Source organism: Atractosteus spatula, chromosome 3 (assembly GCF_055471065.1).
Source record: "Atractosteus spatula isolate fAtrSpa1 chromosome 3, fAtrSpa1.hap1, whole genome shotgun sequence".
NCBI lineage: Eukaryota > Metazoa > Chordata > Actinopteri > Semionotiformes > Lepisosteidae > Atractosteus > Atractosteus spatula.
Window position 1 is genome coordinate 1,532,220 of NC_142708.1, and position 25,410 is coordinate 1,557,629.

General features: G+C 48.4%; 2 protein-coding genes across 11 annotated transcripts in view; one reads left to right on the top strand and one right to left on the bottom strand.

The window, feature by feature from the left end:
- The first annotated feature begins 1,424 nt into the window (after window positions 1-1,424).
- On the top strand, window positions 1,425-21,313 carry LOC148837254 (baculoviral IAP repeat-containing protein 1-like). Of its 2 annotated transcripts, none has more exons than XM_088911525.1 (11): window positions 1,425-1,639; window positions 4,608-5,178; window positions 5,639-5,738; window positions 6,229-6,310; window positions 6,595-6,658; window positions 7,179-9,293; window positions 10,137-10,301; window positions 17,069-17,230; window positions 18,440-18,526; window positions 18,613-18,777; window positions 20,447-21,313. In XM_088911525.1, exons 2-11 carry the CDS (start codon window positions 4,611-4,613, stop codon window positions 20,818-20,820), a joined length of 3,882 nt encoding a protein of 1,293 aa, XP_088767651.1. In that variant the 5' UTR covers window positions 1,425-1,639; window positions 4,608-4,610; the 3' UTR covers window positions 20,821-21,313. The 2 variants fall into 2 exon arrangements, with proteins under 2 accessions (XP_088767651.1, XP_088767652.1); XM_088911526.1 differs by having other exon boundaries at window positions 18,463-18,526.
- A 559-nt stretch (window positions 21,314-21,872) lies between these two features.
- cast (calpastatin) overlaps window positions 21,873-25,410 on the bottom strand; it is a 53,527-nt gene continuing 49,989 nt past the window's right edge. For 6 of the 9 annotated variants that reach the window (XM_088911527.1, XM_088911532.1, XM_088911529.1 and 3 more), the window contains 2 exons: window positions 23,804-23,871; window positions 21,873-23,529 (listed from right to left, as the gene is read on the bottom strand). In XM_088911527.1, coding sequence (XP_088767653.1) covers window positions 23,815-23,871 — 57 coding nt within the window. In that variant the 3' untranslated portion in view covers window positions 21,873-23,529; window positions 23,804-23,814. The remainder of the gene's footprint in view (window positions 23,530-23,803; window positions 23,872-25,410) is intronic. The other 3 variants (XM_088911528.1, XM_088911530.1, XM_088911535.1) reach the window with 1 other exon arrangement.

Here is a 25,410-nt window from a genome sequence, read left to right on the forward strand (position 1 = left end):
GCCCGTCAGTGACCCCGCGGTCAGGGGCGACACTGAGGAGCCGCCTGAGACCAGAGCTGGAACAGAGGGACAGAGGGGAGAGGCACCCGGGCATCCGCATGCAGCCCGTAAGCAGGGGCAGAGAGGTAGGGCAGTCTGTTGCCATGTGCACGTGTACACTGGAGTTGTTATTTGTGCTGATCTCTCGGGACAGGCGCTGCACGACAGACAGCTCCACACACGCTACACACATAACAAACAGGAACAGCCAGAAGTTGCCCCCCCCCCTTGACTAGGTCTGTCTACCCCCCTGATCCCACAGATATTACTGCCCCCGCACCCAGTGCTGGGGTTCACACTGGAAGGGGGCGACATGGGACTCGGCCAGGGGAGGGCGCTGTCTCGCTCCAGGCGAGGAGGGGAGGGGAGGAGATCTGAGCAGGACAGTCGGGACTGAAGAGGACAGCGCAGACAGACACAGCGCAGGTGTGAGACTTGCCGGGAAAGGGGGGGGATGTTGGGGTGTTGGGGTGTTTTATGGGGAGAGCAGGGCTGTGTGGCAGGTTGGGGGTAGCCTGGGGACTTGTGTTTTGTGGCGAGTGGGGATTATTGCGCTAATTTGTATTTGTGTGTGTATCTCTTGTGGATATTTTCTATATTCTGTTTTTCAGATTAGACAGCTTGATTGCTTATTGTGGTTGCTACCAAGGAGTAATGACTGCAGATCTGTCGTCCTAATGTCCTGCACACACGCCTAACACGTTCAAGACATTATGGCCCGGAAGTGATGGACAACTGCCGGTCTCCATGGAAGAAAATGAGGATGGGACCCATGAGAGGAGACCAATCAGCCCATCTAGAGTTTTTGGCAGTTGCTGACTGAGAGAAGCGTGTTCCAAACCCCCACAACCCTTTGTGTAAAGAAGAGGCTCTATTCTCCGTTTAAAATGCATGTCCCCTTGGCTTTCCACTCGTGTCCTCCGGTCCACGTGATCGCGAGTCCCGTGTGCCGCTCGGCAGTGCTGGAGCAATCTGGGTGCTCCTCTTGGCTCCCGGAAGGACCGGCGTCCTGCTGCGATACTGAGCTCCGTGAAGTTGCCCCCCTACAAACAGCACAAATGATGAAACCCAGCTCAGTTTGTGCTGCTTTCGTTTCCGAGGTATAGCGCCCTGTTTTTTCGGGGTCGTGACGTCACTCAGCCCCCCTACAACGTCGTAGGGGAACCGGACCGGTTGTGTGGCTCGTGGTCACGTGATTCCAGGAAAAAGAAGGCGCTATATCTCGGGAGTGATAGCAGCTGGAAAGTTACTTTCAACGGCACAAACGCAGCACTAACGTGTGTGCTGTCTGTAGGGGGCCAACGTCAAGGAGCTGCGATTACGTTGCGCTGTGGGCGGCGCTTGTGGCAGATCCATAAAGCCACACAACCGGACACCCTGTCACCAGAACATTAGACCACCAGAGCCGGTTTCTCCTGTCTGCTTCAACAAACTGTGCCGGAGTTATATATATATATGTTAATTTCTTTTACTGGCCTTTTCATCCGAAGTGACCAAGGCTTGTACCCATTTCTTCAGATATTTCCCTGAAGCGCTCGGAGCGCTGCGCCTTGCGCGCATTACAGCGAGCTGACGGATCCTGACTGCTGCTGCTGCTACAGTAAGTAAAAGAGCCTTTAAGTTACTGCAGGTGAACAATTCTGTCACGTACAAGATAAACGAATGTCACGTTCTGCCGTTTGAAAGTCAGACCTTTTCAATGAATATTATAAGGGTTAGGTTACAGTTCGAGATACTTGTGTAACGAAACACACAAGAACACATCCAGCAAACTGTCCATTTCTTACAATTTAGTCCGTTGACGTGTCCGTGAAAAAAGGTAAGACTCCTACAATCTTTACTTCATCTATTGAATTATCTATCTACACAAGACCCTGCTTTCAACGGAGACAAAACCTGTTGGCAGGCAGAACACGTGACAGTCTTGTGTAATTCGGGAAGTTTCGGACTTCCCTGATCACAGTGTTAGACCGATAGGGCAAAGTGCAGTCCTTGTAGTCCTGTTAATTGTGGCAATAAACAGCAGGCAACCAGCGCAACTGCCCCACCCTACAGACAGCACAAACGATGAAACCCACCTCATTCGTTTGTGCCGGTTTGTGCCGTTGAAAGTAACTTCCCAGCTGCTTTCGTTCCCGAGATATAGCGCCTTGTTTTTCCGGTGATCACGCACGGTGATGTTGCCCTCCAGTGACCCCGCCTGCCGAGTTCAAGCGTCTGTCACTGGTGCGGGAGGAACAGCTCTGCACTTGTGTTTCTCTGTTTGCCCAGCTGGGGGGCGGCGGTGGATTTTGCTTTTAATATCCGTATCTTCTGTGCGTTTGTGTGAACAGGAAAATTAAAATTGTCACCAATATCGTACCCCAATCAGAAAGGTTGCGGATGTAGCCTTAAAAGGCGAACAATGGCAAACAACTGCATGCTCTTAGGAAGAGGCTTTAACGAGCACGCAGTTGTAACGAGCACGCAGTTGAACATGCAGTTGTTTGCCAATGTTCGCTTTTTAAGGCTACATCCGCACCCTTTCTGATTGGGGTACGATATTGGTGACAATTTTAATTTTCCTGTTCACACAAACGCACAGAAGATACTGATATTAAAAGCAAAATTCACCGCCGCCACCCATCACGACCCCCCCCCCCCAAAAAAAAAAAACAAAACAAAACAAGGCGCTATATCTCGGAAACGAAAGCAGCACAAACGCAGCACCAAAGAATGAGGTGGATTTAATCGTTGTGTTGTCTGTTGGGGGGGGGGGGGCAACTTCACGGAGCTCAGGCAGCCTGCAATCTGGTCGCTTCAAGCCCTCAATTTCCCGCATGTACCCGGTCTCATCTCAAACTCCCGTCTGTGAAACCCAACACAGCAATCGCACAGAGGAGAGAAGTTCCGGCAAAGGGTAAACGCGGTTACTAGCCATTTTGGTAAATCCGTTTAAGTAAGGAACATATTGTAACGCTTACGGCCGACAGGCACTGTGTAAGAGCCGGCTTACCAGAGCAGGTGACGTCACCGCCCTTCCCTGTGATCGCGGGACTACAGCTAGTGGGCTGTGGAGAGATCTCTCTTTGGCTCACCGGGCTGGGTCTCTGCTGAGCGATGCGGGAGTCCCGGGTTCGAGCCCCCGACGGCGCGGGGCTGACCTAATGCGGCAAGGGCCACCTGAACCCCGTTGCGTTACAGTACAGTATTAGCAACAAGAAAAAAAAATCAGAAAAGCTGTAATCGGTGCTCTTATAAAACTCCGGATAACACGGCGCTGTGTTGCCACAGTGTTTTGAGGAACAGAAGCTGTGTAGCAGAAGAGCGCATCTTTGTCGCTCCGTGTTCAGTGCGCTTCCCAGCGGCTCGGAAAACGGTTAATAAATCGTTACTCATTTAAATGCAAAATCTCTCCACTTCAGCGTTACCCAAGCTAATAAACAGTAGTTTGTCATTTCAACAGAAAGTCTTTTTCAGTTATAATTACGTTCGACGCACGTACTGTTACAGATCAATTTTCAATAAGCAATTATTATTATTAATGGAGTACCACAGGGGTCTGTACTGGGCCCACTGCTCTTACCTGAAATCTTGACCAAATCAGTTATACTAATTAAGGAGGATTAGCCAGCACTGCAGAAGGTGCAAAGGAATCTAAAAAAAAATAAATTAAATTCAGCATAAAGCAATATTTATATCTTTACATTTAATGTTTTTGTTGAATCTTGCTTCGGTTTGTTTACAACACAAGCCCAACCTGAAAATGCAAATAAGACGCCATAGGAACATGAACCAGGTGCCACATGTGGAAACTCCATGGGAGTGTTTTTAATGCTGAGAACAGGATGTTCTTCTATACACCAAAGTTTGTGGGTGCCTGGAACAAGTTACTCAGCCAGGCTGTAAGAAATACCTATAAGGTACAGCCTGTGAGCATTTTTCACCTTTAGAACTAATATATTTGCCACTGGGACTGCCAGAAAATGACAAAACCACATTCCACGTGTCACAGGCGGTACAATGTGCCTTTTATTGTTCACAAGGTTTGGTTTGGGCTTGCTAGTCTCACAACCCCTTGGGTCTGCAGCTCAATTCCTGGGGTGCTATCTGTGTGGAGTTTGTATGTTCTTCCCATATTCTCATGGGTTTCCTCCGGGTGCTCTGGGTTTCTCCCTTAGCCCAAAGACATGCTGGGAGGTTAACTGGCTTCTGGGAAAATTAGTGTTTCTGGGAAAACAGGCCCTGGTGCGTTTGCCTCTGTGAGCCCTGATGTCCCATCCAGAATGTACCCAACCTTGTGCCTGTTACTTGCCGGGATAGGCTCTGGAGATGGATGGGCAGTGCAGCCCAGACTAAGAGTAAGGGGTGGAACCCCTTCTGCACGCAGCCTGTGCAGTCATTTCATATGCACAAGTTGTGGAGGAGATCAAAGCCTAGTCCTGTCCGTTTCCGTACCTACAGTAGATCCCTGTGCCTCACTTGTGTGTCATCTGTTCACATCCCACCCTCTCCTCCTGGCTCGTCCGCGCTGCTGGGAGAGCAGGGGGAGGCCGAGGTGCTGAAGCGTGTGTTTGCTCCTGTGTCAGGTGATGGAGGAGGGCAAGGCTTCAGGCTCTGTTCCTGCAGGCTGGGAGTTGAACCCCTCCAAGCTGGAGGCTAAGCTGTCAATGTTCAACATGAACATGTGGAAGGCCGTGGCGGAGATGGAGAAGGAGTTTGCCGAGATCCGCGCCCAGCGTCCCAGAAGATACTTTCCCGAGATGAGGAGTGAGGTGAAGAGGTTGCAGACCTTTGACTCCTTACAGTCCTATTCCTCCTGGTCGCCGGAGGAGATGTCTCAGAGCGGCTTTTACTACACGGGTCTCAAGAACAGCGTGCAGTGCTTCTGCTGCGGGCTGGTGATTTGCACACAAAGCCTGAGTGAAAGTCCCTCTGACAGCCACCGGAAGTTCAGCCCGGACTGCGACTTCCTCCGCAGTGGGGAAGCCGGCAACATCCCGCAGTACGAGGTGAAGGTCCGGGGGAAAGGACCGGCTCCGCCGGGGGGCGCGGAGCAGTACGAGTCGGAAAGCGGCCGGCTGGAGACGTTCCAGAACTGGCCCTTCTATGCCAGCATGGCGCCACAAGACCTGGCCAGCGCCGGCTTCTTCTTCACAGGTTTGAACCCGCTCCTCTTCCCACACGGAGTCCCTGGACAGAGTGGAGTCAGTGAGAGGCTTTGATCCAGAAGCATTTACACTCACTTTCACGCTCACAAAAAGTTCAGAGCAGGTGCTCTGCAGCAAGTAGCATCTGCTGTTTGCAGAGAGTTCTCAGGATGTTTAAGATTTAGATACCTTTCTCAGATGATGCTCTGAGAAATTTCTTTTTAGAAATGTACGATTCTTTACACAAAGGGTGGTAGGAGAACCCAGCTACCTGGCCGTGTTGCTGAGGGCGATCCCCCGGGTTTCTCTCGAGAGGTCCTGGGGTGAGCTGCAGTAAGCAGAAGTGACTGAAAGGGCTGGGAGGGCCTGCTCCCATTCTCTCCTATCCTTGTAAACCCAGTTAGGCCCTCAGGCCCCCGCAGGTCCACGGGGACGATGTGCTCTGGAAGTGGCGTCTCCTGTCTCCGCAGGACAGACGGATGTCGTGCAGTGTTTCTGCTGTGCCGGGCTCCTGGCACACTGGGAGACGGGAGACGAGCCGTGGAAGGAACACGCCAAGTGGTTTCCAGAGTGAGAGAAATGTGTTAATTGTCATGATTAGCGTTGGAGAGAATGTGCACAACAAGAGAACTTTTAACACAATTCTTTAAATGCCTTAAAATAGAAGCATCATATCTTTTCATGCTATTTTTTTTAGTTTTACCTGTGTTTTTGTGTTAACTGTATTAATTTTCCAGAAGAGCTGTGTGTGTGCTGGGTGTGCACTGTACGCATGTATGCTGTGTGTGTGCCTGAGCTGATTAAGGACAGATTTCTGTTTAAATTGACCATTTCAGTTAGTTTTTAGGAGAATAGAACAGTGTTAGGGGTCAGATTTGGTTTGTACTGTTGATAAGATTAATTTAGTGAAAAAGTCAGGATTTTGTTGTTATTATTAAGGGTTATATACAGGGTTAGCATGACATGAGAGCAAGTTAAAATTAATCATACAAGCTGAAATAAATCTCAAATGAGAAATAAAAGTGCAATCTGACATTAATCCATTATTTTACTGATTTAGTTGTGAATTTGTACATGAGAAGAAATCGAGTCAAGAAATCTCTGAATACATCAGGAGTTATGAAGGATTCTGTGGTATCACGGTAACTTTTTAAAACTGTACAATCATGTCTCTACTTTGGAACATAGTAATATGTAATATGCCTCACTTGATCAGAAGAATTAGTGGCCCTCTTTTTCACTTAAAAGTAATATATATATATGCATTATTTTAACTACATAAAATTCTAATTTTTAACTAATTAGTTTTAAAAGACCTCATCTGTGCTAATAGTTTGTCTGAAGTTTATATATCACTTTATATCAGTTCACCAAATCTTAAATATGTACTTCATATCAAAAATATATATTTTCTCTTCTTTACCAGGCACAGCACTACAGCTCAGAAGGCTGGACAGACTTAGAGACAATGCAGAGTCCTGATGGACCAGGTCAGTAACCAGGTCGCTGACCAGTGCTGTGGTCATTCCAGGCTCAAGGGCCAGTAATGCAGACTGACCAGACCTGTGACCACTTCAGGCTCAAGGGTTAGTAACACTGATTGGCCAGTGCTGTGGTCATTCCAGGTTCAAGGGTCTATAGACACACAATGAAGAGCTAGAGGGACAGAGTGCAGTCTCACACTGTGCACTTTAGACACGCAGTGAAGAGCTAAAGGGACAGAGTGCAGTCTCACACTGTGCACTATAGACACGCAGTGAAGAGCTAGAGGGACAGAGTGCAGTCTCACTGTGCACTATAGACACACAGTGAAGAGCTAGAGGGACAGAGTGCAGTCTCACTGTGCACTATAGACACGCAGTGAAGAGCTAGAGGGACAGAGTGCAGTCTCACTGTGCACTATAGACACGCAGTGAAGAGCTAGAGGGACAGAGTGCAGTCTCACTGTGCACTATAGACACACAGTGAAGAGCTTGTTCAGTTTCTCCAGTTTTCCTTCTTCTATTGCAGATTTAAACCTGGATGAAAATAACTGGCTGGCAGCAGCAAGACGTCTGTCAGTTTGGCTGAAGGAGACCTACAGCTCCTTAGACTTCAGGAGAATTTTTTCCTTTCCTGAGACTGTGCCCACAGCACTGGACCTTCAGTCCACCTTTGCTTGGCTGCCAATGGTGTCCAAGAACACGAGGAACGAGCCCGTCCAGCACATGTGCCTGCCGGCCCTGCTCAGACATCTGAGCCACATCACTGTTATCGAGGGAGAGGTGGGCAGCGGGAAGACGGCCTTGCTCAAGAAGATTGCATTGCTGTGGGCGTCTGGGGACTGCCCCGTGCTGCACAGGTTCAGGCTGGTGTTCTTCCTCTCTCTCAAGTCTGTGGATGGGCAGCAGAGTCTGGCTGACGTGATCTCGGAGCAGCTGTGCGGCACAGGCCGGCGTCTGGATGAGGAAGCCGTGAGGAGCATGGTCTACACCCTGAGAGAGCAGCTCTTATTCCTGATCGACGACGACAGTGCCGCAGGTACACTCCCAGCGTGCCTCAAAGAGCTCATCTTCAAAAATCACTTGAGCAAGACAAGCATCGTCATGGGACTGCAGACCAACCGGACTGCGCGCGTGCGGCAGCTCGCCTCGTCCGTGCTCGAGATCCGGCAGTTTCCTATATACAGCACCACCTTCCTTCTGAAACACCTGTTCTCCCACAACCTCACACTGGTAGAGAAGGTCTTCCTCCGGCTGGGCCTGTCGGAAGAGCTGCGAGGCCTCTTCAAAACCCCGCTGTTTGCCGTGGCTCTGTGCTCGGCGCTGGTCCGGGACCCCGAGGCGCCCCTGGAGAGGAGCGCTGTCTTCAGAGCCTACCTGGACTGTGTCATCCAGAGGCGCGGGCTCGGCCCGGAGGCGGTGGCGGCCGCGGTGGCGTCGTGCGGGGAGCTGGCCTTGGCCGGGCTGTTCGAGGAGCAGTTCGAGTTCGCGGACGCAGAGCTGGCGGCCGCCGGGGTGGACGGGCCGGCGGCGCTCAGTCTGGGCCTGCTGAGCAAGTTCACCGCGCAGGTGCTCCGCCCGGTCTACCGCTTCTTCCACCTCTCCTTCCAGGAGTTCCTGGCGGCCAAGCGGCTGAGCGCGCTCCTGGAGTCGGACTCGGAGGCGCTGAGGGACAGGGGGCGCCGCTACCTGCGGCAGGTGGACACGTGCTTCAGGGTCCTGCTGGACCATCGCTTCTTTCTCCTCTACGCCTGCAGCTGCTCGGCGGCGGCGGCCGCGGCGATCATCGCCCACTTGTTCGACATCGCGGGACAGGAGGGGTTCCTCCACTCCCGGTCGCAGAGCAGCAGGCTCCTAGAGCTCCACCCAGAGCTGCTCATGAATGAGCAGGCGCTCCGAGTGTGGGTGCAGCTGGACCTGGGCCTGGACATCTGGCTGCAGCAGTTACTGGAGCTGGCAATCCAGGCCGCCTTCCTCGGCCACTCTGTCCCGGCCTGCGCCCCCCTCATCCTCGCCTTCCTCTCGGGGAGATGTCTGAGCTTCGAAAGCAGAGGTGGAAAATCCTCTGTGCATCACTTTGTTGAGTTATATCCCCAGGCGCTGTCGCTGCTGAAGTGCATAACGATCTCAGTAGTTGGCAGTAGAAAAGACCAGGAGCTGGACTTCTCGAAAATAGGGGAGGCTCTTAAATTCCACGGCCAGCCCGTGGTTGAGGAAGAGTATGCCTCAGCGTTCCAGCTGCTGAGCGATGTTCAGAAGAAGACCTCTGCAGAGGTAGAGAACATCAGCCAGTTCCACATGAAGACTCTTCGGCATTTTAATGAAGCCACAGTCAGTACCTTACTGCTAGCTGGGAAAAGTCATGCCCTGCCGCTCCTAAAACTCAGTGTCTTGAACTTAGAGAGGCTGGAGGACCAAGATCAGAGGAGTCTGGAGGCCATCCTGTCGGTTTGTAACAAGGTTGACCTAGATGTGAAAAACTCAGATGGTTTCGTTGAGAGTCTGCTGCCTGTATTTCAACAAAGCAGGTCCGTCTTTAGAGGGATCCGATATTCTGGGACTCGGCTAAGCGAGGTGGAGGAAGACCTGGTGCTGTCGATGTCTGCGCTGGAGTCTCTGGATCTGACTTTCAAGGTCACGCCAGGTACTGTGAGAATCTGGGACTACTGTACATCAGAGCCTTGGCTGCCGCAGCTGTTTTGTAACATTATTCTAATATTCAGTAATAAAATAATGAACAACTCTGAAATAGGTTGTCCCTCTTTCTGTCCTGCCTCAAAAATATCATTTCATGCCATTCAAACCTATCTGCTCTGTTTGATAGTCAGTAGTTAATTGATCTGAGGGTCTCATCCAGCTGTTTCTTGAAGGATCTCAAGGGATCGGCATAAGCTATGTGAATGGGCAGTTTGTTCCATACCCCCACAACTGCTAGTGTAAAGAAGTGCTTCTGTTATCAGCCCTAAATGTTCGCCCTCTTAATTTTCACTTGTCTCCTTGGGCTGTGGTGTCATGTCAGGAGGCAGACTGCCAGTCTGTTTTTTTTTCTGAAGAGAGACCAACAAGGTTTAATTTCATGAAATACTATTTTTTATGTTCCCTCGTGTAGGATAAGAGTATTAGAAAGGTGACAAACCAGATGGTGCTGTTTGGCCTTGTCAACTAGCTTGGTTGCTGTTAACTAATGACCTGTGGATCTCGTCCAGCCACCTCCTGACAGTCAGGCTGTCAGCCCTGTTTTATCACTGTGGGTCTAAATTCGCTTGAGGTATTTAAATACAAATGGCAGGCGAATGTAAATGTCATAAGCTTTCTAAAACTAGATGTTAATGAATTGGAGTCGCCTGCTCTTTGATTAAGCCTGTATCCTGTGCCATTGTTTTGTACAGGCTGTAGGTTTGCTTGCTGTTTTGAAGAAACATTAACCTCTCAACTCTGCTCACCTGTCCGGCAAGGTCACTCACTCATTTTATTCCTTCTTCTCTAGAGTCTCTGTTGACAAATTTGGACAAGTTACCTTGTCTCACAGAACTGAATATTGCAAGTCAGACTTCAGGTGTTTTTGAGAAGATAACGGATGGATTTGGAAGTCTTCAGTCTATGGAAAAACTTACTCTTGGCCTTGCAGACCTGACAGAAGACAACAAAATCGGTAAAGATGTTTGTATTGATCTCAAACTATTATGTACAACAAAAGTGTGAGAATTCAAACTGACAGCTTTTACAGAGTGGATTAAGGAGGTATATTCAGATCAATCACAGTGATGCTGATACATTTTCAGGAAAGAGACATAACTTTCCAATATAATCCAATAATCTTTTACATCTGCTAATATTAATTTGACACTCAGTTTCCAACAATTCAAACACAATATAGAATATGTAAGAATGTAGGAAACCCAGCATGGTAACAGTGGATAAAAGCAAAACAAAGATTAAAATAAATAACAATAATAAACTTTATTTTATATAGCACCTTTAAAGGTGACTTCTCAAAGCACTTTATAGAACGACAACAGCAACAATAAAAAAATACACAAGATATACACAGTGAGAATACACAATAAGAGGAGACAGTAGATGGGGTACCGAACACAGCAGGAGCAGAGGGGTAAAGAACAGATCCAGTTAAGTAAAGGCTCTTCTAAAGAAGAAGGTTTTGAGTCTGGATGTCAAGGAGTTTAGAGAAGGTGACTCTCTGATATCCTTGGGGAGAGAGTTCCAGAGCTTGGGGGCATCACAGGAGAAGGCCCTGTCACCCACACAATGTAGACGGGCTTGGGGGACAGTAAGGAGAGCAGAATTAGAAGAGCGAAGGTTGTGAGGTGGGGAGTAGGGCGATAATAGTTCAGACAGGTACTGAGGTGCCAAGCCACGCAGAGCCTTGTAGGTGAGCATGAGGATTTTGAAGTCGACTTGAAACTTGACCGGAAGCCAGTGCAAGGACTCCAGGATAGGTGTAATGTGATCACTTGCACTAGACCTGGTCAGGAGTCTGGCTGCCAAATTTTGGACATACTGAAGTTTGCTCAGTGTGGATTTAGAAACCCCAGCAAGTAGAGCATTACAGTAGTCAGACACAAGTCAATTCGGGCGAGGACAAATATGTTGGTCAGCTTTTCAGCCACAGTTAGTGATTACAAAGGACATAGTCTAGTGATGTTTCTGAGGTGAAAGAATGATGTTTTGACAATATGTTGCACATGTGGGTTGAATGTGAAGCTTGAATCAAATATCACTTTTCAATTTAGACTGAAGCTCAAGTGCAGTACCATCCACAGATAGGGTTACAGAATTGGCTTTACAGAGTTGATGGGGGTGTCAATAAGCATGACTTCAGTCTTGTCACAGTTCAGATTAAGGACATTTTGAGTCATCCATGTTTTTGTCAGAGATGCCATTCGATAAAATAGAGACGGCCACATCAGTGTCAGGTTTGGTATGGATGTAGATTTGAGTATCGTCAGCGTAGAAATGATAAAAGTTGAGGCCATGTGATCTTAAATTCTGACCAAGTGGAAACATGTAAATGCTGAAGAGCAAGGGGCCCAGTATTGAGCCCTGAGGAACACCAGACTTAACGAGTCCAATTTCAGACCTAAATCCACCAAGAGAGACAAAGTGACAGCGATCAGTGAGGTAAGACTTGAACCATCTGAGAGCAGTGTCAGAAACTCCAAACACAGTCTAAAGATGAGAGAGTAAGATATCATAGTTAATGGTGTCAAAAGCAGCACTGAGATCAAGAAGAAAGGATAGAAAGAGAACCAGAATCAGAAGCTATTAGAAGATCGTTAGTGACTTTGACCAGGGCAGTTTCTGTGCTGTGAAGTTGACGGAAGCCAGATTGGAGGGGTTCGAAAAGGTTATTTGCAATGAGGTGGTTATTTAACTGAATTGAAACAGCACGTTCTAGAGTTTTTTCAAGAAAGTGTAAGTTGGAGATGGGGTGAAAATTGTTGAGATTGTCGAGAGCCATGTTAGGCTTTTTTGGCACGGGGTAATGGCAGCAGTTTTGGGGACTGTTGGTACAACACCAGTGCTCAAGGATTCATTTATTATATTGAGGACAATGGGGCAGAGAGAAGAGAAACAGGACTGAAATAAAGTGGTGGGAATGGGATCTAAAATAGATGTGGTGGGTTTCATGTGTGAAACTAGTTTACTGAGGGATACTGAGTCAAGAAGAGAGAAGCTGGAGAGAAGGGAACCAGAAATGTTGGATGAGGAGGGAGGAGGGATGGACATGATATGCGTAGTGGAGAGAATGTGATGCTGGAGCTAAAGAAATTTAAGAATGTGTTGCAAGGTTGCGATGAGGCAGGCAGTGTGGTGGGGCAGTTTGACTTGAGCAGTCTGTTGATGGTGGAGTAAAGATGTCTGGGGTTGTTATGGTTATTTTCAATGATGTAAGAGAAGTAGGTGGATCTAGTAGACTCTAACATATATTTCTCAAGCTTATTCAGACAAGTAATCTTTCCAAGCCTGATAATGTACCAGAAAGACGCCACCTACGCTCAAGTTACCCAGGAGACTGCCTTCACCGATCACAGATGGTCGGTGTACTGTACCAGGGGGCAGAGCGAGAAAAAGAGATGGTTCGAGGTTTAGAGGAACAAAGGTGTCGAGGGTAGATAAAAGAGCACTATTAATCGCCTGTATTTTGTCCTCTAGAGGATCAGAGGAAGAGAAACAAGATAAGGAGGACAGAACAGAATTAGTGAACCTGGTCTGGTCTATTGATCGCCAGTTGTGGAAAGTTACAGAGCGTGAGGGGGAGGTGTTAGAAACAGGTAATTCCAGCTTGAAGAGAACAGCTAAGTGGTCAGAGAGGCCTAGATCAAGGGGAGAGCAGTGGGAGACAAAAGAGTAATTTGCAATGATTAAGTCCGGGGTGCCCTTTGTTATGTGTAGGGCTCAGAACAAACTGGGTTAATAGCTGGTGTGTGGGGAGCGGACTGGTGCACTATGGCTGCCGTCGCATCATCCAGGTGAGACTGCACACTGGTGGTGGTGGAGGGGATCCCCATTACCTGTAAAGCGCTTTGAGTAGAGTGTCCAGAAAAAGCGCTATATAAGTGTAAGCAATTATTATTATTATTATTATTATTATTATTATGATTAAATCAAAGCGTCACAACAGAGCATGAAAATCCTTAGCCAAACTGGAAGACCTTGGGTCAATGTGTATATTAAAGTCCCCAAGAATAAGGATCCTCTTAAATCTGAGGCATACAAATTAAAATAAATCTGCAAATTCACCGAAAAAGGCTCCATTGGGTTTGGGTGGTCTATAAACCGTGGCAATGATGGGAGAGTGGGGAACAGAGACATTTGAAACAAGACAAAAGAAGAGAGAAGAGGTGCAGTAACAGGACTTCAGAAGATTGTAAATAACAGTGTTGCCCCCGTCTCTGCCTGAGAGACGCAGGAGGTCAAACAAGCCGCACCCCTGAGCGACTAGCTGGGTGAGACCACCGTCTTGTCTGTGCCAGGTTTCAGTAAAGCACAGAAAGTCACGTTTTTTCCTGTGATAAAGTCACATATCAGAAGAGCCTTATTGTTCGCTGAGCGGGTGTTGAGTAGTGCTGATCTGGCCAGTCTCGGGAGCTGGGGGGAAGCAGATTTTTGAGGTTGGTGCCGGTGCTGGATGGACCTGCAGTCTTGCGCCGAGGGGCAGGGATAGAGACTCCGCAGGCAGACGAGGGAAAGAAACGGCGTCCTGGGCTGTGGTGAATGTAACACATCTGTCGCAGGATCCCAGTATTACGGCAATAATCATACGTGTTTTTTTCCAGGAAATAATTCCATTTCAGTTGCACTGAGGAGTACCTTAGAAGCACATTCATGGAATCTGCGATAAAGCGACAAAAACCTGGGAAAAAAATCCTGAATCCAGGCAGTAGCAGGTGGTTAAAAGTTCTCAGTTGAACAATTCCATCGGGGAGAAGTCGGGAGTAGCAGCAGCAGTCATGGGGAAGTCCCGTTTGTAGATTGCAAAAATAAATAATTAAAGACGAGGGTGACAGAGAAAGAAGAAAAAAAATAAAAAGCAGATAAAAAAAACTGCAAACTGGCAGAAACATCAGAAAAAAAATGTTACAAGACAATGAAAATGTATGACTCCCGTGCATAGAAATCTCTGCGCATGCAGATATGGTGAGCACAGAGCCAGCCCAGGCCATTTGAGGAAAAGCCCAGGAAGAGCCAGGAATCCAGACTTGAACACAGAAAGGGAAGGGAGTCCGCGAGCGCAAGTGGAAAGACAACGGACAGCGTTCTCAGAGAGCTACATCTCAAAGTGACCAAATACCCACAAAAGACTCTGTGTCCATCAGGGTGCGAGGATCCTGTGTCTCATCTCCAGATAGAGCACAGCAGCAAGACAGATGTGTCATCAGGGCCCGAGTGCAGGAGAGATGTACCTGTTTGCAGAACAGTTTAAAAACAGTGAGGCAGATGGCTGGTTCTGCTCAGCTGTGTTTCCTGCCAGGATAACTTTACCATAGATGAGACCTATGTCCAAAAGTGCTTGAGGACTTTGTCGAGAAGTGATTATTTCTAGAACAGAGAGAAAAGCAGCTAAGATTTTAAATCATTAGATTCAATTCAATCTTTATTGTCCCATCTGGGGAAATTTATTTTACAGCACACTCCCAACAGCGCAATGACAGACAGGAAGTCAGTGCAACATTGTTACAGCAAGAGAAGGGAGAAGTTAGTTACAACACTTTGTTTGAAAGAGATATTGTGGTGGAGATGAAAGATTTCCTGTGTCTATTAGTACCACACCTGGGGCTATAGCCAGCAGCTATATCACCCTGCAGCTCACAGCTGGCAGCCCACTGACGCTCAGCAGCTGTGAGCCTGGCCAGTACCTGGATGGGAGACTCCTGGTAAAAACTGAGGTTGCTGCTGGAAGAGGTGTCAGTGGAGCCAGCAGGGAGTGCTCACCCCGCAGTCTGTGTAGGTCCTAATGCCATTAAAAATTAAAAATCCCAGGGTGTTTCTCAAAAAGAGTAGGGCTGTTACCCCAGTGTCCTGGCCTTTACCAATCATGGCCTCCTAATAATCCCCATCTCTGAACTGGCTTCATCACTCTGCTCTCCTCCCCACTGAGAGCGGACTGGAGTATCATCCAGGTGGGGCTGCACACTGGTGCTGGTGGAGGGGATCCCCATTACCTGTAAAGCATTTTGAGTGGAGTGTCCAGAAAAGAGCTGTACAAATGTAAGGAATAATTATTATTAATTATTCAAATTTTACCAACCAAGAAGTCAGTGTAACAGGGTTAAAGCAAGATAAGAGGACATAGATAAGGAGAAGATAGTTACAATGTATTGTTTGAAAGCGATATTGCAGTGGGGATGAAAGATTTCTTGTGTCTGTTAGTATCACACCTGGGGACACAGAGGCGTCTCCCAGACGGGAGAAGTGTGAGCTTGCAGTGGAGGGGGTGAGAGACACAATCCACAATACACACTGCTGTCTTTGTCACCCTTGTCTGTAGAGGATATTTAAGGTGATTTGATTTGAATTTGCTACTTATTTTGACTAATTTTACCAGCCTGTTGTGATCAATGGTACCGATGTTACCAAAACAGCAAGTGAGACAGTTTGTTAGTACACTTTCAATCAAAGACTTGTGGAAAAGTGTTAGGATGGTTCTACCTTGAAATAGCTTAATTTTATTAGAAAAAAGAGTCTCTGTTGTCCTTTTTTACAAACATTATCTGTACCTGCAGTCTTTGTCAAAATTAATTTTAATAGATTCTCCAAATACTGGGAGGTCAGTATCTGGGGGTAGTTGGGGTGGTTGAGGATTTCATTTCAAAACGGGTGTAAAACACATTTAATTAATTTACAAGCTGTTGCCCACCCATGCCATCTAACACAGGAACAGTACATCCTTACTCTTGTGGGTGATACTGCCCATGGATTTAATTCCTGACCATGCCCAGCTGGAATAACTCACAGCCAGGGTACTGTTCCTTCCCTGTACCTTTGCTTTCCTTCTGTGCTTCATTCTTGAGCTCTGTCTTCCTGGGAGAAAGCAAGGTTCTTTTGAAGCGGTATATGTTTAAAACTCTTTAGACGCTTGTAGGGAAGGGGTTCTGTTTTACAAGTTATTAAATAGTTTGCAGACACCCAGGCCCAAATCCGGGCGGAGCGGAGGCTCTGTGGCTGAGGATCTGCGCCTGTGCCTGGAAGGTTGCCGGTTCAAATCCCGCAGCCGGCAGAGGAATCCTACTCCGTTGGGCCCCTGAGCAAGGCCCTTCACCCCAACTGCTCCAGGGGCGCTGTACAATGGCTGACCCTGCGCTCTGACCCCCAGCTTCTCTCCCTGTCTGTGTGTCTCATGGAGAAAAGCTGGGGTATGCGAAAAGACAAATTCCTAATGCAAGAAATTGTATAGGGCTAATAAAGAAACATTAAACATTAAATGTCTTCCAAGAACTGAGATGACAGAGGATTTTCCACAAGCAGTTTATATTCAAACTGGCGAACATGTCTACAAGCCACATAGAGACACTTTAAAAACTTCCCACTAGAGGTCACTAAAAGCCACTTTTCGTTTGTAAGTGATCTCACCTGTACGTTAATTATTGTATTATTGGGTATGATGTTAGAATGTACAATGTCTCAGGGGACTGATGGATGGTGTGTTAAAGTATAAAAATGATTTTGCATCGTGTTTGAGATCAGGAAGTTGTCAGATTACTCTGAAGGGGTTTCTCCGAGAGCCTTTTTGTTTATTAGACCTACAAAAACTCCACAATAAACTCTCTGAAATGCAGTTGTTGTGAGCTGTGTGCAGATCTCTAGAGCAACCTTATCACACAGCAGGTCTGTCACAAGAGTCTGTAGTTCGTGAGGAAGGAACTGCTGCTCAGGAGGGTTTCATTTGTCTTGTTCCAGCCTGGTTTCTCCAGCACTTTCCCCGGCTGAAGGTGTTTGGGCTCAAGTCAGCCCACTGCCGGTGTTTCCCCGAGCTGGTCACAGCCATCGCCTCTTGCAAGACACTTGAACAGATCTCCTTCGAGGGCTTCCCTGAGTTTAACTGCGGTGCCTCAGCTTTCGGTAAGTACTCGGATCTCCCTTCCGTGCGGCCGCTTCGGCCGGCGTCACACTACACAGCTTTTCCTAGGATTTTCAGTCGAAGCCTTCATTTACATAATGGTGAGAAAATCACAGCGAGTTGTAGAGAGTCACAGCGCACCCCCGTTACCGTCAGTTGTGTAGTGTGACACCCCCAGCGTGCTTAACAGCCCCTACGACTCTCTGCGTCTCGCTACAATAATATCAAACTGGTTGGATTTTCTCGAAGCCAGCCGCACGTCGTAGGGTTGGGCTCTCGTGACTGCGACAGTCACAGACAGCGAGCGCATACACTGCCCACAAACAGCGAAGAGCAATGGAGGTCAAACCATGTTGTCCACGACCAAGTAAATGTGGTCTATTCCCAAGTTTTTCGGCGTATCCTCTTTTTTCTCGTCATAAAGGAGATCACGGGCTACAGCACCGGCGGCAACACCTGCTTGCTCTCCATGTGGTTTGTTGACTTTCGTGCGGCGCTCCTCTTGTGCTCCACGTTGACCTCGCAGTGCTCTCACGGCGCAATACGAGGACCAGGAATATGGAGCCGTGATGAAAGTCGTGAGGGAATCATGTGATTAGTCACCCCCTGCGATTCCTTGTCGGATAATCTGACACCCTCTAGGACAGAAAAGGCAGTGAGATTCAGCAACTGCAGTCGTTAAATTTGACATGCTCTCTGATGAGAAGGCGTGTCGGGTCCTGTAGTGTGATGCCGGTATTAGAAGCAAGTGAGTTTAGAGTCCAGACCGTCCAGCTGCTTGCATTGTTACCCACAAGGCTCGCATGAGGACCGGGCCTGCAGCATGGCTCTGTGAGCCGTTGTGATAGGAGGAGGATTAAAATTAAAATCAGTTAAGGAGGTTTTTAGCTGCTACAATCTTCATTGAAAGCTCTCTGGGCTCGTTTGAATTCCTTATGTAATATGATTTCGAAAACTCCCAGAAGAGAGACTTTACAAACACAAGCAGGTCCGGCTTTTCTTACCTTGTGGCCAGAAGCTAATTCATGCAGGGATGTGTTTATCCCTGGGAGTCACTGTCTTCAGAGTGGCAAGGCAGTTTTTCCCGAGTCCAGAGCAAAGTCCTGCGCTGCTCATCTTGCACAGCAGCCTGGACCTCAATACAAGCCAGCGTCTCAGGGGTCCGGCTGGCCTCCCGGTTCTCACCCAGGGGTCGGTTTGTGTCTCACCAGTGGCTGCTCTGCCCTGCTTCCAGCAGCTGAAGGGCCTGGACCTGCACAGCCAGCACATCGAGGACCCGGCTGCAGCGCACGAGTTTGGTGAGGCGCGCCGCTCGGACGTTCCTCTCGCCAGTTGCGAGTGTGTGTGAGGCTCAGTGTGAGAAGGGTGTCTCCTGTGCCCGCAGCTCGCGCCCTGGGCTCTCTGACGCACCTGGAGCGGCTGCAGCTCCCGGGGGGAACGGGCATGAAGGCAGCGATCTCCACGGTGCTGGCACAGCTGCCACGCCTGCCCCGGCTCGCCCACCTGTCCGCTGCCCTGCTCCTGGAGGACCGCAGCCTGCAGCAGCTGGGTAAGGCCTGCCCGAGGGACCCTCAGACAGACCCGCAGAGAACCCATCTTGATCTCTAAATCTCTTTCTGACCTCTCTGTCCAGTACAGCGGAGGGGTTCCCCATCCTGGTGCCCCACTGTCCTGCTGGGTCTCATTCCAGCCCAGCCTCACTTGAGCTAAGAAGTTGCTTCAGATGAAATTTGCATTAGTTTCTAACTCACGAGGTTGGGATTTTATTTCACTGATCAACATGCAATGGTTGAATCTCCGACACGTTTGAGAGCCAGGAGCTCTAACAGTTCAAATTAATCCTATTAATCCAATGAAGGGTTTGACTGTGTCACTGAGGGCTCGGCTGGAACACCAACCAGCAGGTTGGTGGGGCACCAGGACCAGGACTGGGAACCCCTGCAGTACGGGGTCGTGGGGGAGCTGGAGATGATTCCGTCAAGCAGCGGGCGCAAGGCAGGATACACCCTGGGCAGGACACCAGTCCAGCGCAGGGCAGACAGACACACTCACACCAGGGCCAATTCTCCCATCTTTAACTGGAATAGGTTCCTTGTTTTTGGCTCTATATCATCGCACCCTGAGATTTTCCTGACTCGCTCTTCCATGAATCGTGAGGGTCTGAGCCGACACCCCCCCCAGTCAGTCCATATGGCTTTTATAGGAGAGGCCAGATTCCCAGATTCCCTCCTCTCATCACTGCCCCCTGGTGGCTCACCCCCTTTCCATCGAATCCTGGCTGCCCAGTTACACCCACTTTGCTGAGGAGCAACCGCTTGGCCGTACAGTAAGTCGAGGGAGTTAGGACCCCCCAAAAGATCCAGCCAGGACCCTGAAACACCAAGGCAGAACTGAGGCTGAAAACAGAAGAAAGGAGTTGGGACCAGCTTAGTTGAAGGGCTGTCTGAGGGGGAATTGGTAAAGTGAGCGACAGGAAATACGAGCAGCGTGAACTGGTTGCAGACGTGGGCGGGGTGTCTCAGAGGCTTGGGTATGTGTGACAATGAGGAGAGTCTTTATTTATAACGAGAAGGGGGAGTGCTTTTTTTTAACTCTAAATGGAACCCCCAAAAAAGCAAGGATGACAATGGGGTACAGTTTCCAGGATGCTACAGAGGAGGGTGAGGCTGGGGGCCCACGAGAGTCTTGCGCTGTAGGACACACAAACCCCACAGACGCACTCGTCTCGTGCGCAGAGGAGGCGCCAGCGATCACGGGTGACAGGGATTCGTTCAAAGGCTTGAGCTATAGGGTCAAGATGCACTAAGATACAGAACATCAAAATCATATTAGATAGTATCAGTGAGAATTTACACTGTGAGAAATCCCCTCAGTAGCTTGTACAAAATGTCAGCAGGAGAGTGACTGAAGAACAGCACTTCCTACACCAGTGTCTCCCTGTCACCACACGGGGAAACTGGCTTGTAAACTGTGGTTCGGACTGAAGCGCGCCGCCTACTGGTCCACTACCACCACTTACGACAGCTACCTGCGTTTTCTGAATCTCCATCCCAGGACTGAGCAGACCTGTGTAAGTCCTGCACTGTAAAGACTCCTGTATCCTCTGCAAATCCGACACGTTTTCACTACAAAAACTGAGGTCTAGTTTGTATCAGGCGAGAGCTGAGCTCTCAACGACGGACTATGAATAAATACATCCTGTTTTTTTTTTATTTTAGCGAACTGCGCAAGCGAAGGACACCTCCAAGCCATCGAGACGCTGGATCTCAATGCCAACCACCACGTCACGGACGCGGGCTGGAGGGGCTTCTTCCTGGGGCTGGACCGCGCACCCAGACTGAAGGCGCTCCACGTGTCCCGGCTCTACAGCAGCAGCCTGAAGCCCCACGCCTCCACGGTCAGGGCCTTCGTGCAGTGCGTGGCCAGGCTGCCCGCCCTGAGGACCATCGTCATGTACGGCTGGCTGCTGGACGCCCAGGACTTCGCCATGTTTGACCAGATGAAGGCGCGGCACCCCCAGGCCAAGTGTCTGAACATCACCTGGCAGTGGGCACTCCCTTTCGCGCCACTCGTGCAGGCGGAGGCCGAGTAGGGCAGCCGGCCGGGGCAGTCGGGCTTCCAGGTCACAGTAACAACGAGGAGGGGCTCGGATATTTCCAGGTGGCCCCGGGGAACCGGTTTTATAGAAAAGAAGTTGTGGAGCGGAGAGCGGCCATTCGTCTTGCAACAGAATTCCCATGATGCATGGCGTGAGAAGACAAGAGAACAATCTCGCTCGTCTTTATCCTTCAAGGCTTTGGACTGTGGGAGGAAACCGGGAGCACGCAGGGGGAACATGCAAACTCCACACAGACAGCATCCCAGGTCCAGAATTGAACCCAGGGATCCAGACTGCAAGGCAGCAATGCTGACCACCGCACCACTGTGCCACCCGCTCATCTTATCGTACAGACACATTTGATTTTTATGTTGAAACTCTTTTTGAGTGTTATACAATAAATTGTACACTCTGGGCACCTGCCCACTCTGTGAATTAAAGTGAATTATATCTGTGAATAAAGTAAATTAGATCACTTTATTAGCCCTATACAATTCTCATATGAGGAATTTGTCTTTTCACATACCCCAGCTTGCTCTCCATGAGACACACAGACAGAGAAGCTGGGGGTCAGAGTGCAGGGTCAGCCATTTATACAGCACCCCTGGAGCAGCTGGGGTTAAGGGCCTTGCTCAGGGGCCCAACGGAGTAGGATTCCTTTGCCGGCCGCAGGATACAAACCGGCAACCTTCCAGCCACAGACACTGATCCTCAGCCACAGAGCCCCCATGGGTCAGATTGTTCACCTTAAAATGGTTTAGGAATGGACACTTCAGTGATAACTTCATTATTAAACTGAAGTGGTGCTGAAACAGCCAAGGCAGTGGAGCTAGTGTCAGCTTCTACAGGTGCACAGGAAACCAACAGCATCACAGATCTCTTTTCTCTTTGAAGTAGCTCAGTCTATTTGTTCCCCAAAGCGTGTAATTTGTATACTTTCACAACTCCTTGTGCTCAGAATCGGCAGCAGTCTACTGCTGGTATTGCCTGACGCTTTGACTTCATCACCTAACGTTTTTGTTTTTTAAAAGAAAATGGCACCAACATTACATTTCTATTCCTTTTATTTTGTCTCACTTACAACACTTACAATTTTCTTGTCAATTATTAAAGTACCCAAAAGCCATAAAATAAAAACAGAAAGCAGTTTCTATAATATTTTATACAATGTAGTGCAGTTTTTTCCAATGATATTTTTCCCCAAAGATCTAGAGTTCACTGAAACAAGTCTAACAAAACGTCCCACAGGGGTCTGAGCAAAGTGTTTGCAACTGTAAACATACAGGCACTGTGCAGCTGCTCACCACGGTGAGCCACAACCTGCTCCGTGTGAAGGGAACCTCCCTTCTGCTGTGCCACTGGAGTCGAACTGGGAACACCCTGACGCCTGTTCACCGGGACTCACAACACAGAGTCTAATGTGTGAATTTCCAGAGTCTGGAAAGTCCCTCAGCCTGTCTTTGTTTACTGTTGATGTAGGACTGAAAAATCTGCTTTTTAGTTTCAGTATTCTGGCGATGGGGGGTGGGGGGCAGGCCTTCCTGATGTTTTTGGAATAGATATCGAACGTCTAAAGATTAAAAACCCAACGTTCACCTCAGAAACCCTCCTGGAAGTAAAACCTCACTACAGTAACACCCGCGCCAGTGACTGTTCATGGGCAGAGTTGGGAGTCAGAGTGCATGGATAAGCCTCTCTTTTAAAAACAGGGGGGTGTGACACATTGCTCCACAGGAGGGGGTCCCCAGATGGACACCGGGGTCTGATCCAAACCCTCCCCGAGCCAGGACATCGAAGATCAGTGCCCTGACGTCTTGATTGGACAGCTGCATTTGCCAGTACAGGCTGACAAGTTCAACCCTGAACTATTGCTGGAAGAAAAACTGATGCTGGCTACAGCGTCACCCTGACAGTCCCTGAGGACACTGGACAGTGCTGTCCAGAGGCACTGGTGCAACTGCTCGACAGCACTGCCCTCCAGCGGACAGGCTGAGACAGGACAGGACCTCAGTAAGTGCTGCGTACAAGAATAACCCAAGGCAGTAATCGATAGCTCACACCTGAATGACGTCCAGCAGGTTTATTGGATACCAGGCGAGATGAATCATGTGCTGACTAGTGGCGATGCAGTATTGAAAATTACATTCTCTTTCAGTCCTGCGCTTTACAGCAGCAGAACTCAGAAAAGTTCAGGTTCAACTAGGATGTGAAGTGAGGATTGTGATGAGCACAACGGGCGCCTATCCCAAGAGGACTTGTGGCTCTCATGTCGTGCGTCTATCTGGCACAGCGCAAGAGGAAAGCATGGCCAGTGCGTCTATCTGGCACAGCGCAAGAGGAAAGCATGGCCAGTGCGTCTATCTGGCACAGTGCAAGAGGAAAGCATGGCCAGTGCGTCTATCTGGCACAGCGCAAGAGGAAAGCATGGCCAGTACGTCTGGGCAGCACTCAGCACTCCTGCTGGCAGCAGAGCAGAAGGGGACACAGCACACATCTTCTTAACATTTAACAAACAATTCCGCTGGATCAACTGCATGTAAAGGCACAAGAAATTTAATACAATCTTTCATGTTTGAAAACGTGCAGGAAAGGCAAAGAACACAGTTTTGTTACCCTAAATAACCATTTGGTACAGCAAGTCTGTGCCAGGAGCTGGACTCCCAGCACCAGCGAGAGGAAGACGAGGAGAAATGTCCTTTGCACCTGGAAGAACAAAGACAGGAAGAGATGAGCACCGCAGATCTGATCAACCTGCTTTGATTTTAATCTCACAATCAGACAAGGAAAACGAAACCTGTTGAAAGCAAATTCAACATTTTCTTTGGGGAAAGGGGACACTGAGGATAAGGAACATGAGCAGCCTGCACAATCTTCTCATTTCAGAAAATCTCCAAACAGGAGCTCGGGTCTTTACAGAGTATCCTCGCCCTGTAAATCAAACAGCTCCATGCTGCAAACGTGTTTGTCCGTGTCCTACCTCACAAGCCCTTAGCTTTTACTTGTCTTCTTGGCATCAGTGCTGGCTGTCGGCTTGCCCTTTGCCTGCTGGAGAAAAGGACTGATCAGGGAGGGGTTACATGGCCCTACAGCGCAGCAGGGGAAGACATCACAGAGTGTGAGAAGAGTAATTAATGGCTCCTCTTCCATCTTCCAGCAGTAATTCAGAGAATGCAAGTCAGCAGTAGAGAAAAAAGGCTTCAGGAAGAATAATAAAAACTCTCTCTGTCTACTAATTAATAAGATGAAGGCAAGATGAAATGGGCAAGTTGTTTCCTACAAAAAACACTGAGATAAAACCAGCTGACTAGTTACACTTTTGTAATTAAAACATGAAGAAGTGTTACTCTCTGTTCAAGCTATATTACAGAAAAACAAAAACAACACTGTGAAGCTAAAATTTTAAAATCGCACTAATACCTACTTAACTTTATTAAAGAAAAAACAGAATTTGTGACAAGCAGATGCCAAAGATTAAATCATCAAAGCTAGCCTACATAATAATGAGATTTTCAAGACCGCTATCAGTCATGACATGATCAGGTTATTCCAGTTAAAATCATATACCCCTGTAGCCTTTCTTTAGCTAGCTCATGTTGAATATTTGCACAATTTTGGTCACTGAACTACAAAAAATACACTGCTGCTCTGGTATCTGTTGAAAAAAGAGCAACCAGATATACCCCTTCACTGACAGGCTGAAAGAACTAAACCTCTTTAGTCAGGAACAGAGAAGACTATGAGGGAACCTGATACAAGCCTTCAAAATCCTGGAATGTATTGACTGGATGTCTTCAGGATCAACACTCGAACATGGACCAGAGGGCACAAGTGGAACCTATATGGAACAGGTGGCACTTCTTCACACAAAGGGTGGTGGGAGTGTGGAACAGCTACAAAGCCATGTAGTTGAAGCCGACACCCTGGTTTCTTTCAAGAAACAGCTGGATGAGATCTTTGCTGCATAGCTGCTCGTAGCATCCAATGATCTCTGGATGGGCTGAATTGCCTCTTCTTGTAAGTTCATACAAAAACAATTATGACCCCTCTTCATGAGGTTAAACCTGCTTTCACTTCAGCATGTGTGTTCCCTCAATATCTGTTTAATGCAAATGTTGCCTATAAGTAGGAGTGTGGTTGTGTCACAGACCATCTATATCTATATAATTTTTCTGAGCAGCCCAGGTACAGGAAGTGTTAGGCCGGTTTCTTGATGGACAAAATAAATAAAATAAATAATGGAAAAAAATTCAGAGCAAATTCTGTGTCCCAGCAATGACTTCTGATTCACACAATACTGCACAACAACCCACTTTTCCAGCCACAGCAACATGAGGTTCATTTCCTTCGAGAGAAGAACATTTCTCTCCACAGAGAGCCAGCGAGCTGGATTCTTGCATGTGCAAGCGGTGCGGACTCCGGCTCCGAGATCTGCCCAGCTCTGTGTGGAGCAGAGCCATCAGAGGCGGGACTCGGCGGGGGCTCTTGGGGTTTGCAGTGTGGAAAGGAGACGGTCTTGAAATGGTGTGACTGCAGGGCGAGTGAGCACAAACTAATCACACTCCAGCTGACGAGCCCGGGAGGTGA

What these genes read in the sequence shown, in the direction of transcription:
- LOC148837254 (XM_088911525.1), top strand. Translation starts at nt 4,611, where the DNA reads ATGGAGGAGGGCAAGGCTTCAGGCTCTGTTCCTGCAGGCTGGGAGTTG. An exon ending in CACGCCAAGTGGTTTCCAGA is followed by an intron (nt 5,739 to 6,228) that starts GTGAGAGAAATG and finishes TTACTGATTTAG; the next exon opens with TTGTGAATTTGTACATGAGA. An exon ending in GACAGAAGACAACAAAATCG is followed by an intron (nt 10,302 to 17,068) that starts GTAAAGATGTTT and finishes GTCTTGTTCCAG; the next exon opens with CCTGGTTTCTCCAGCACTTT.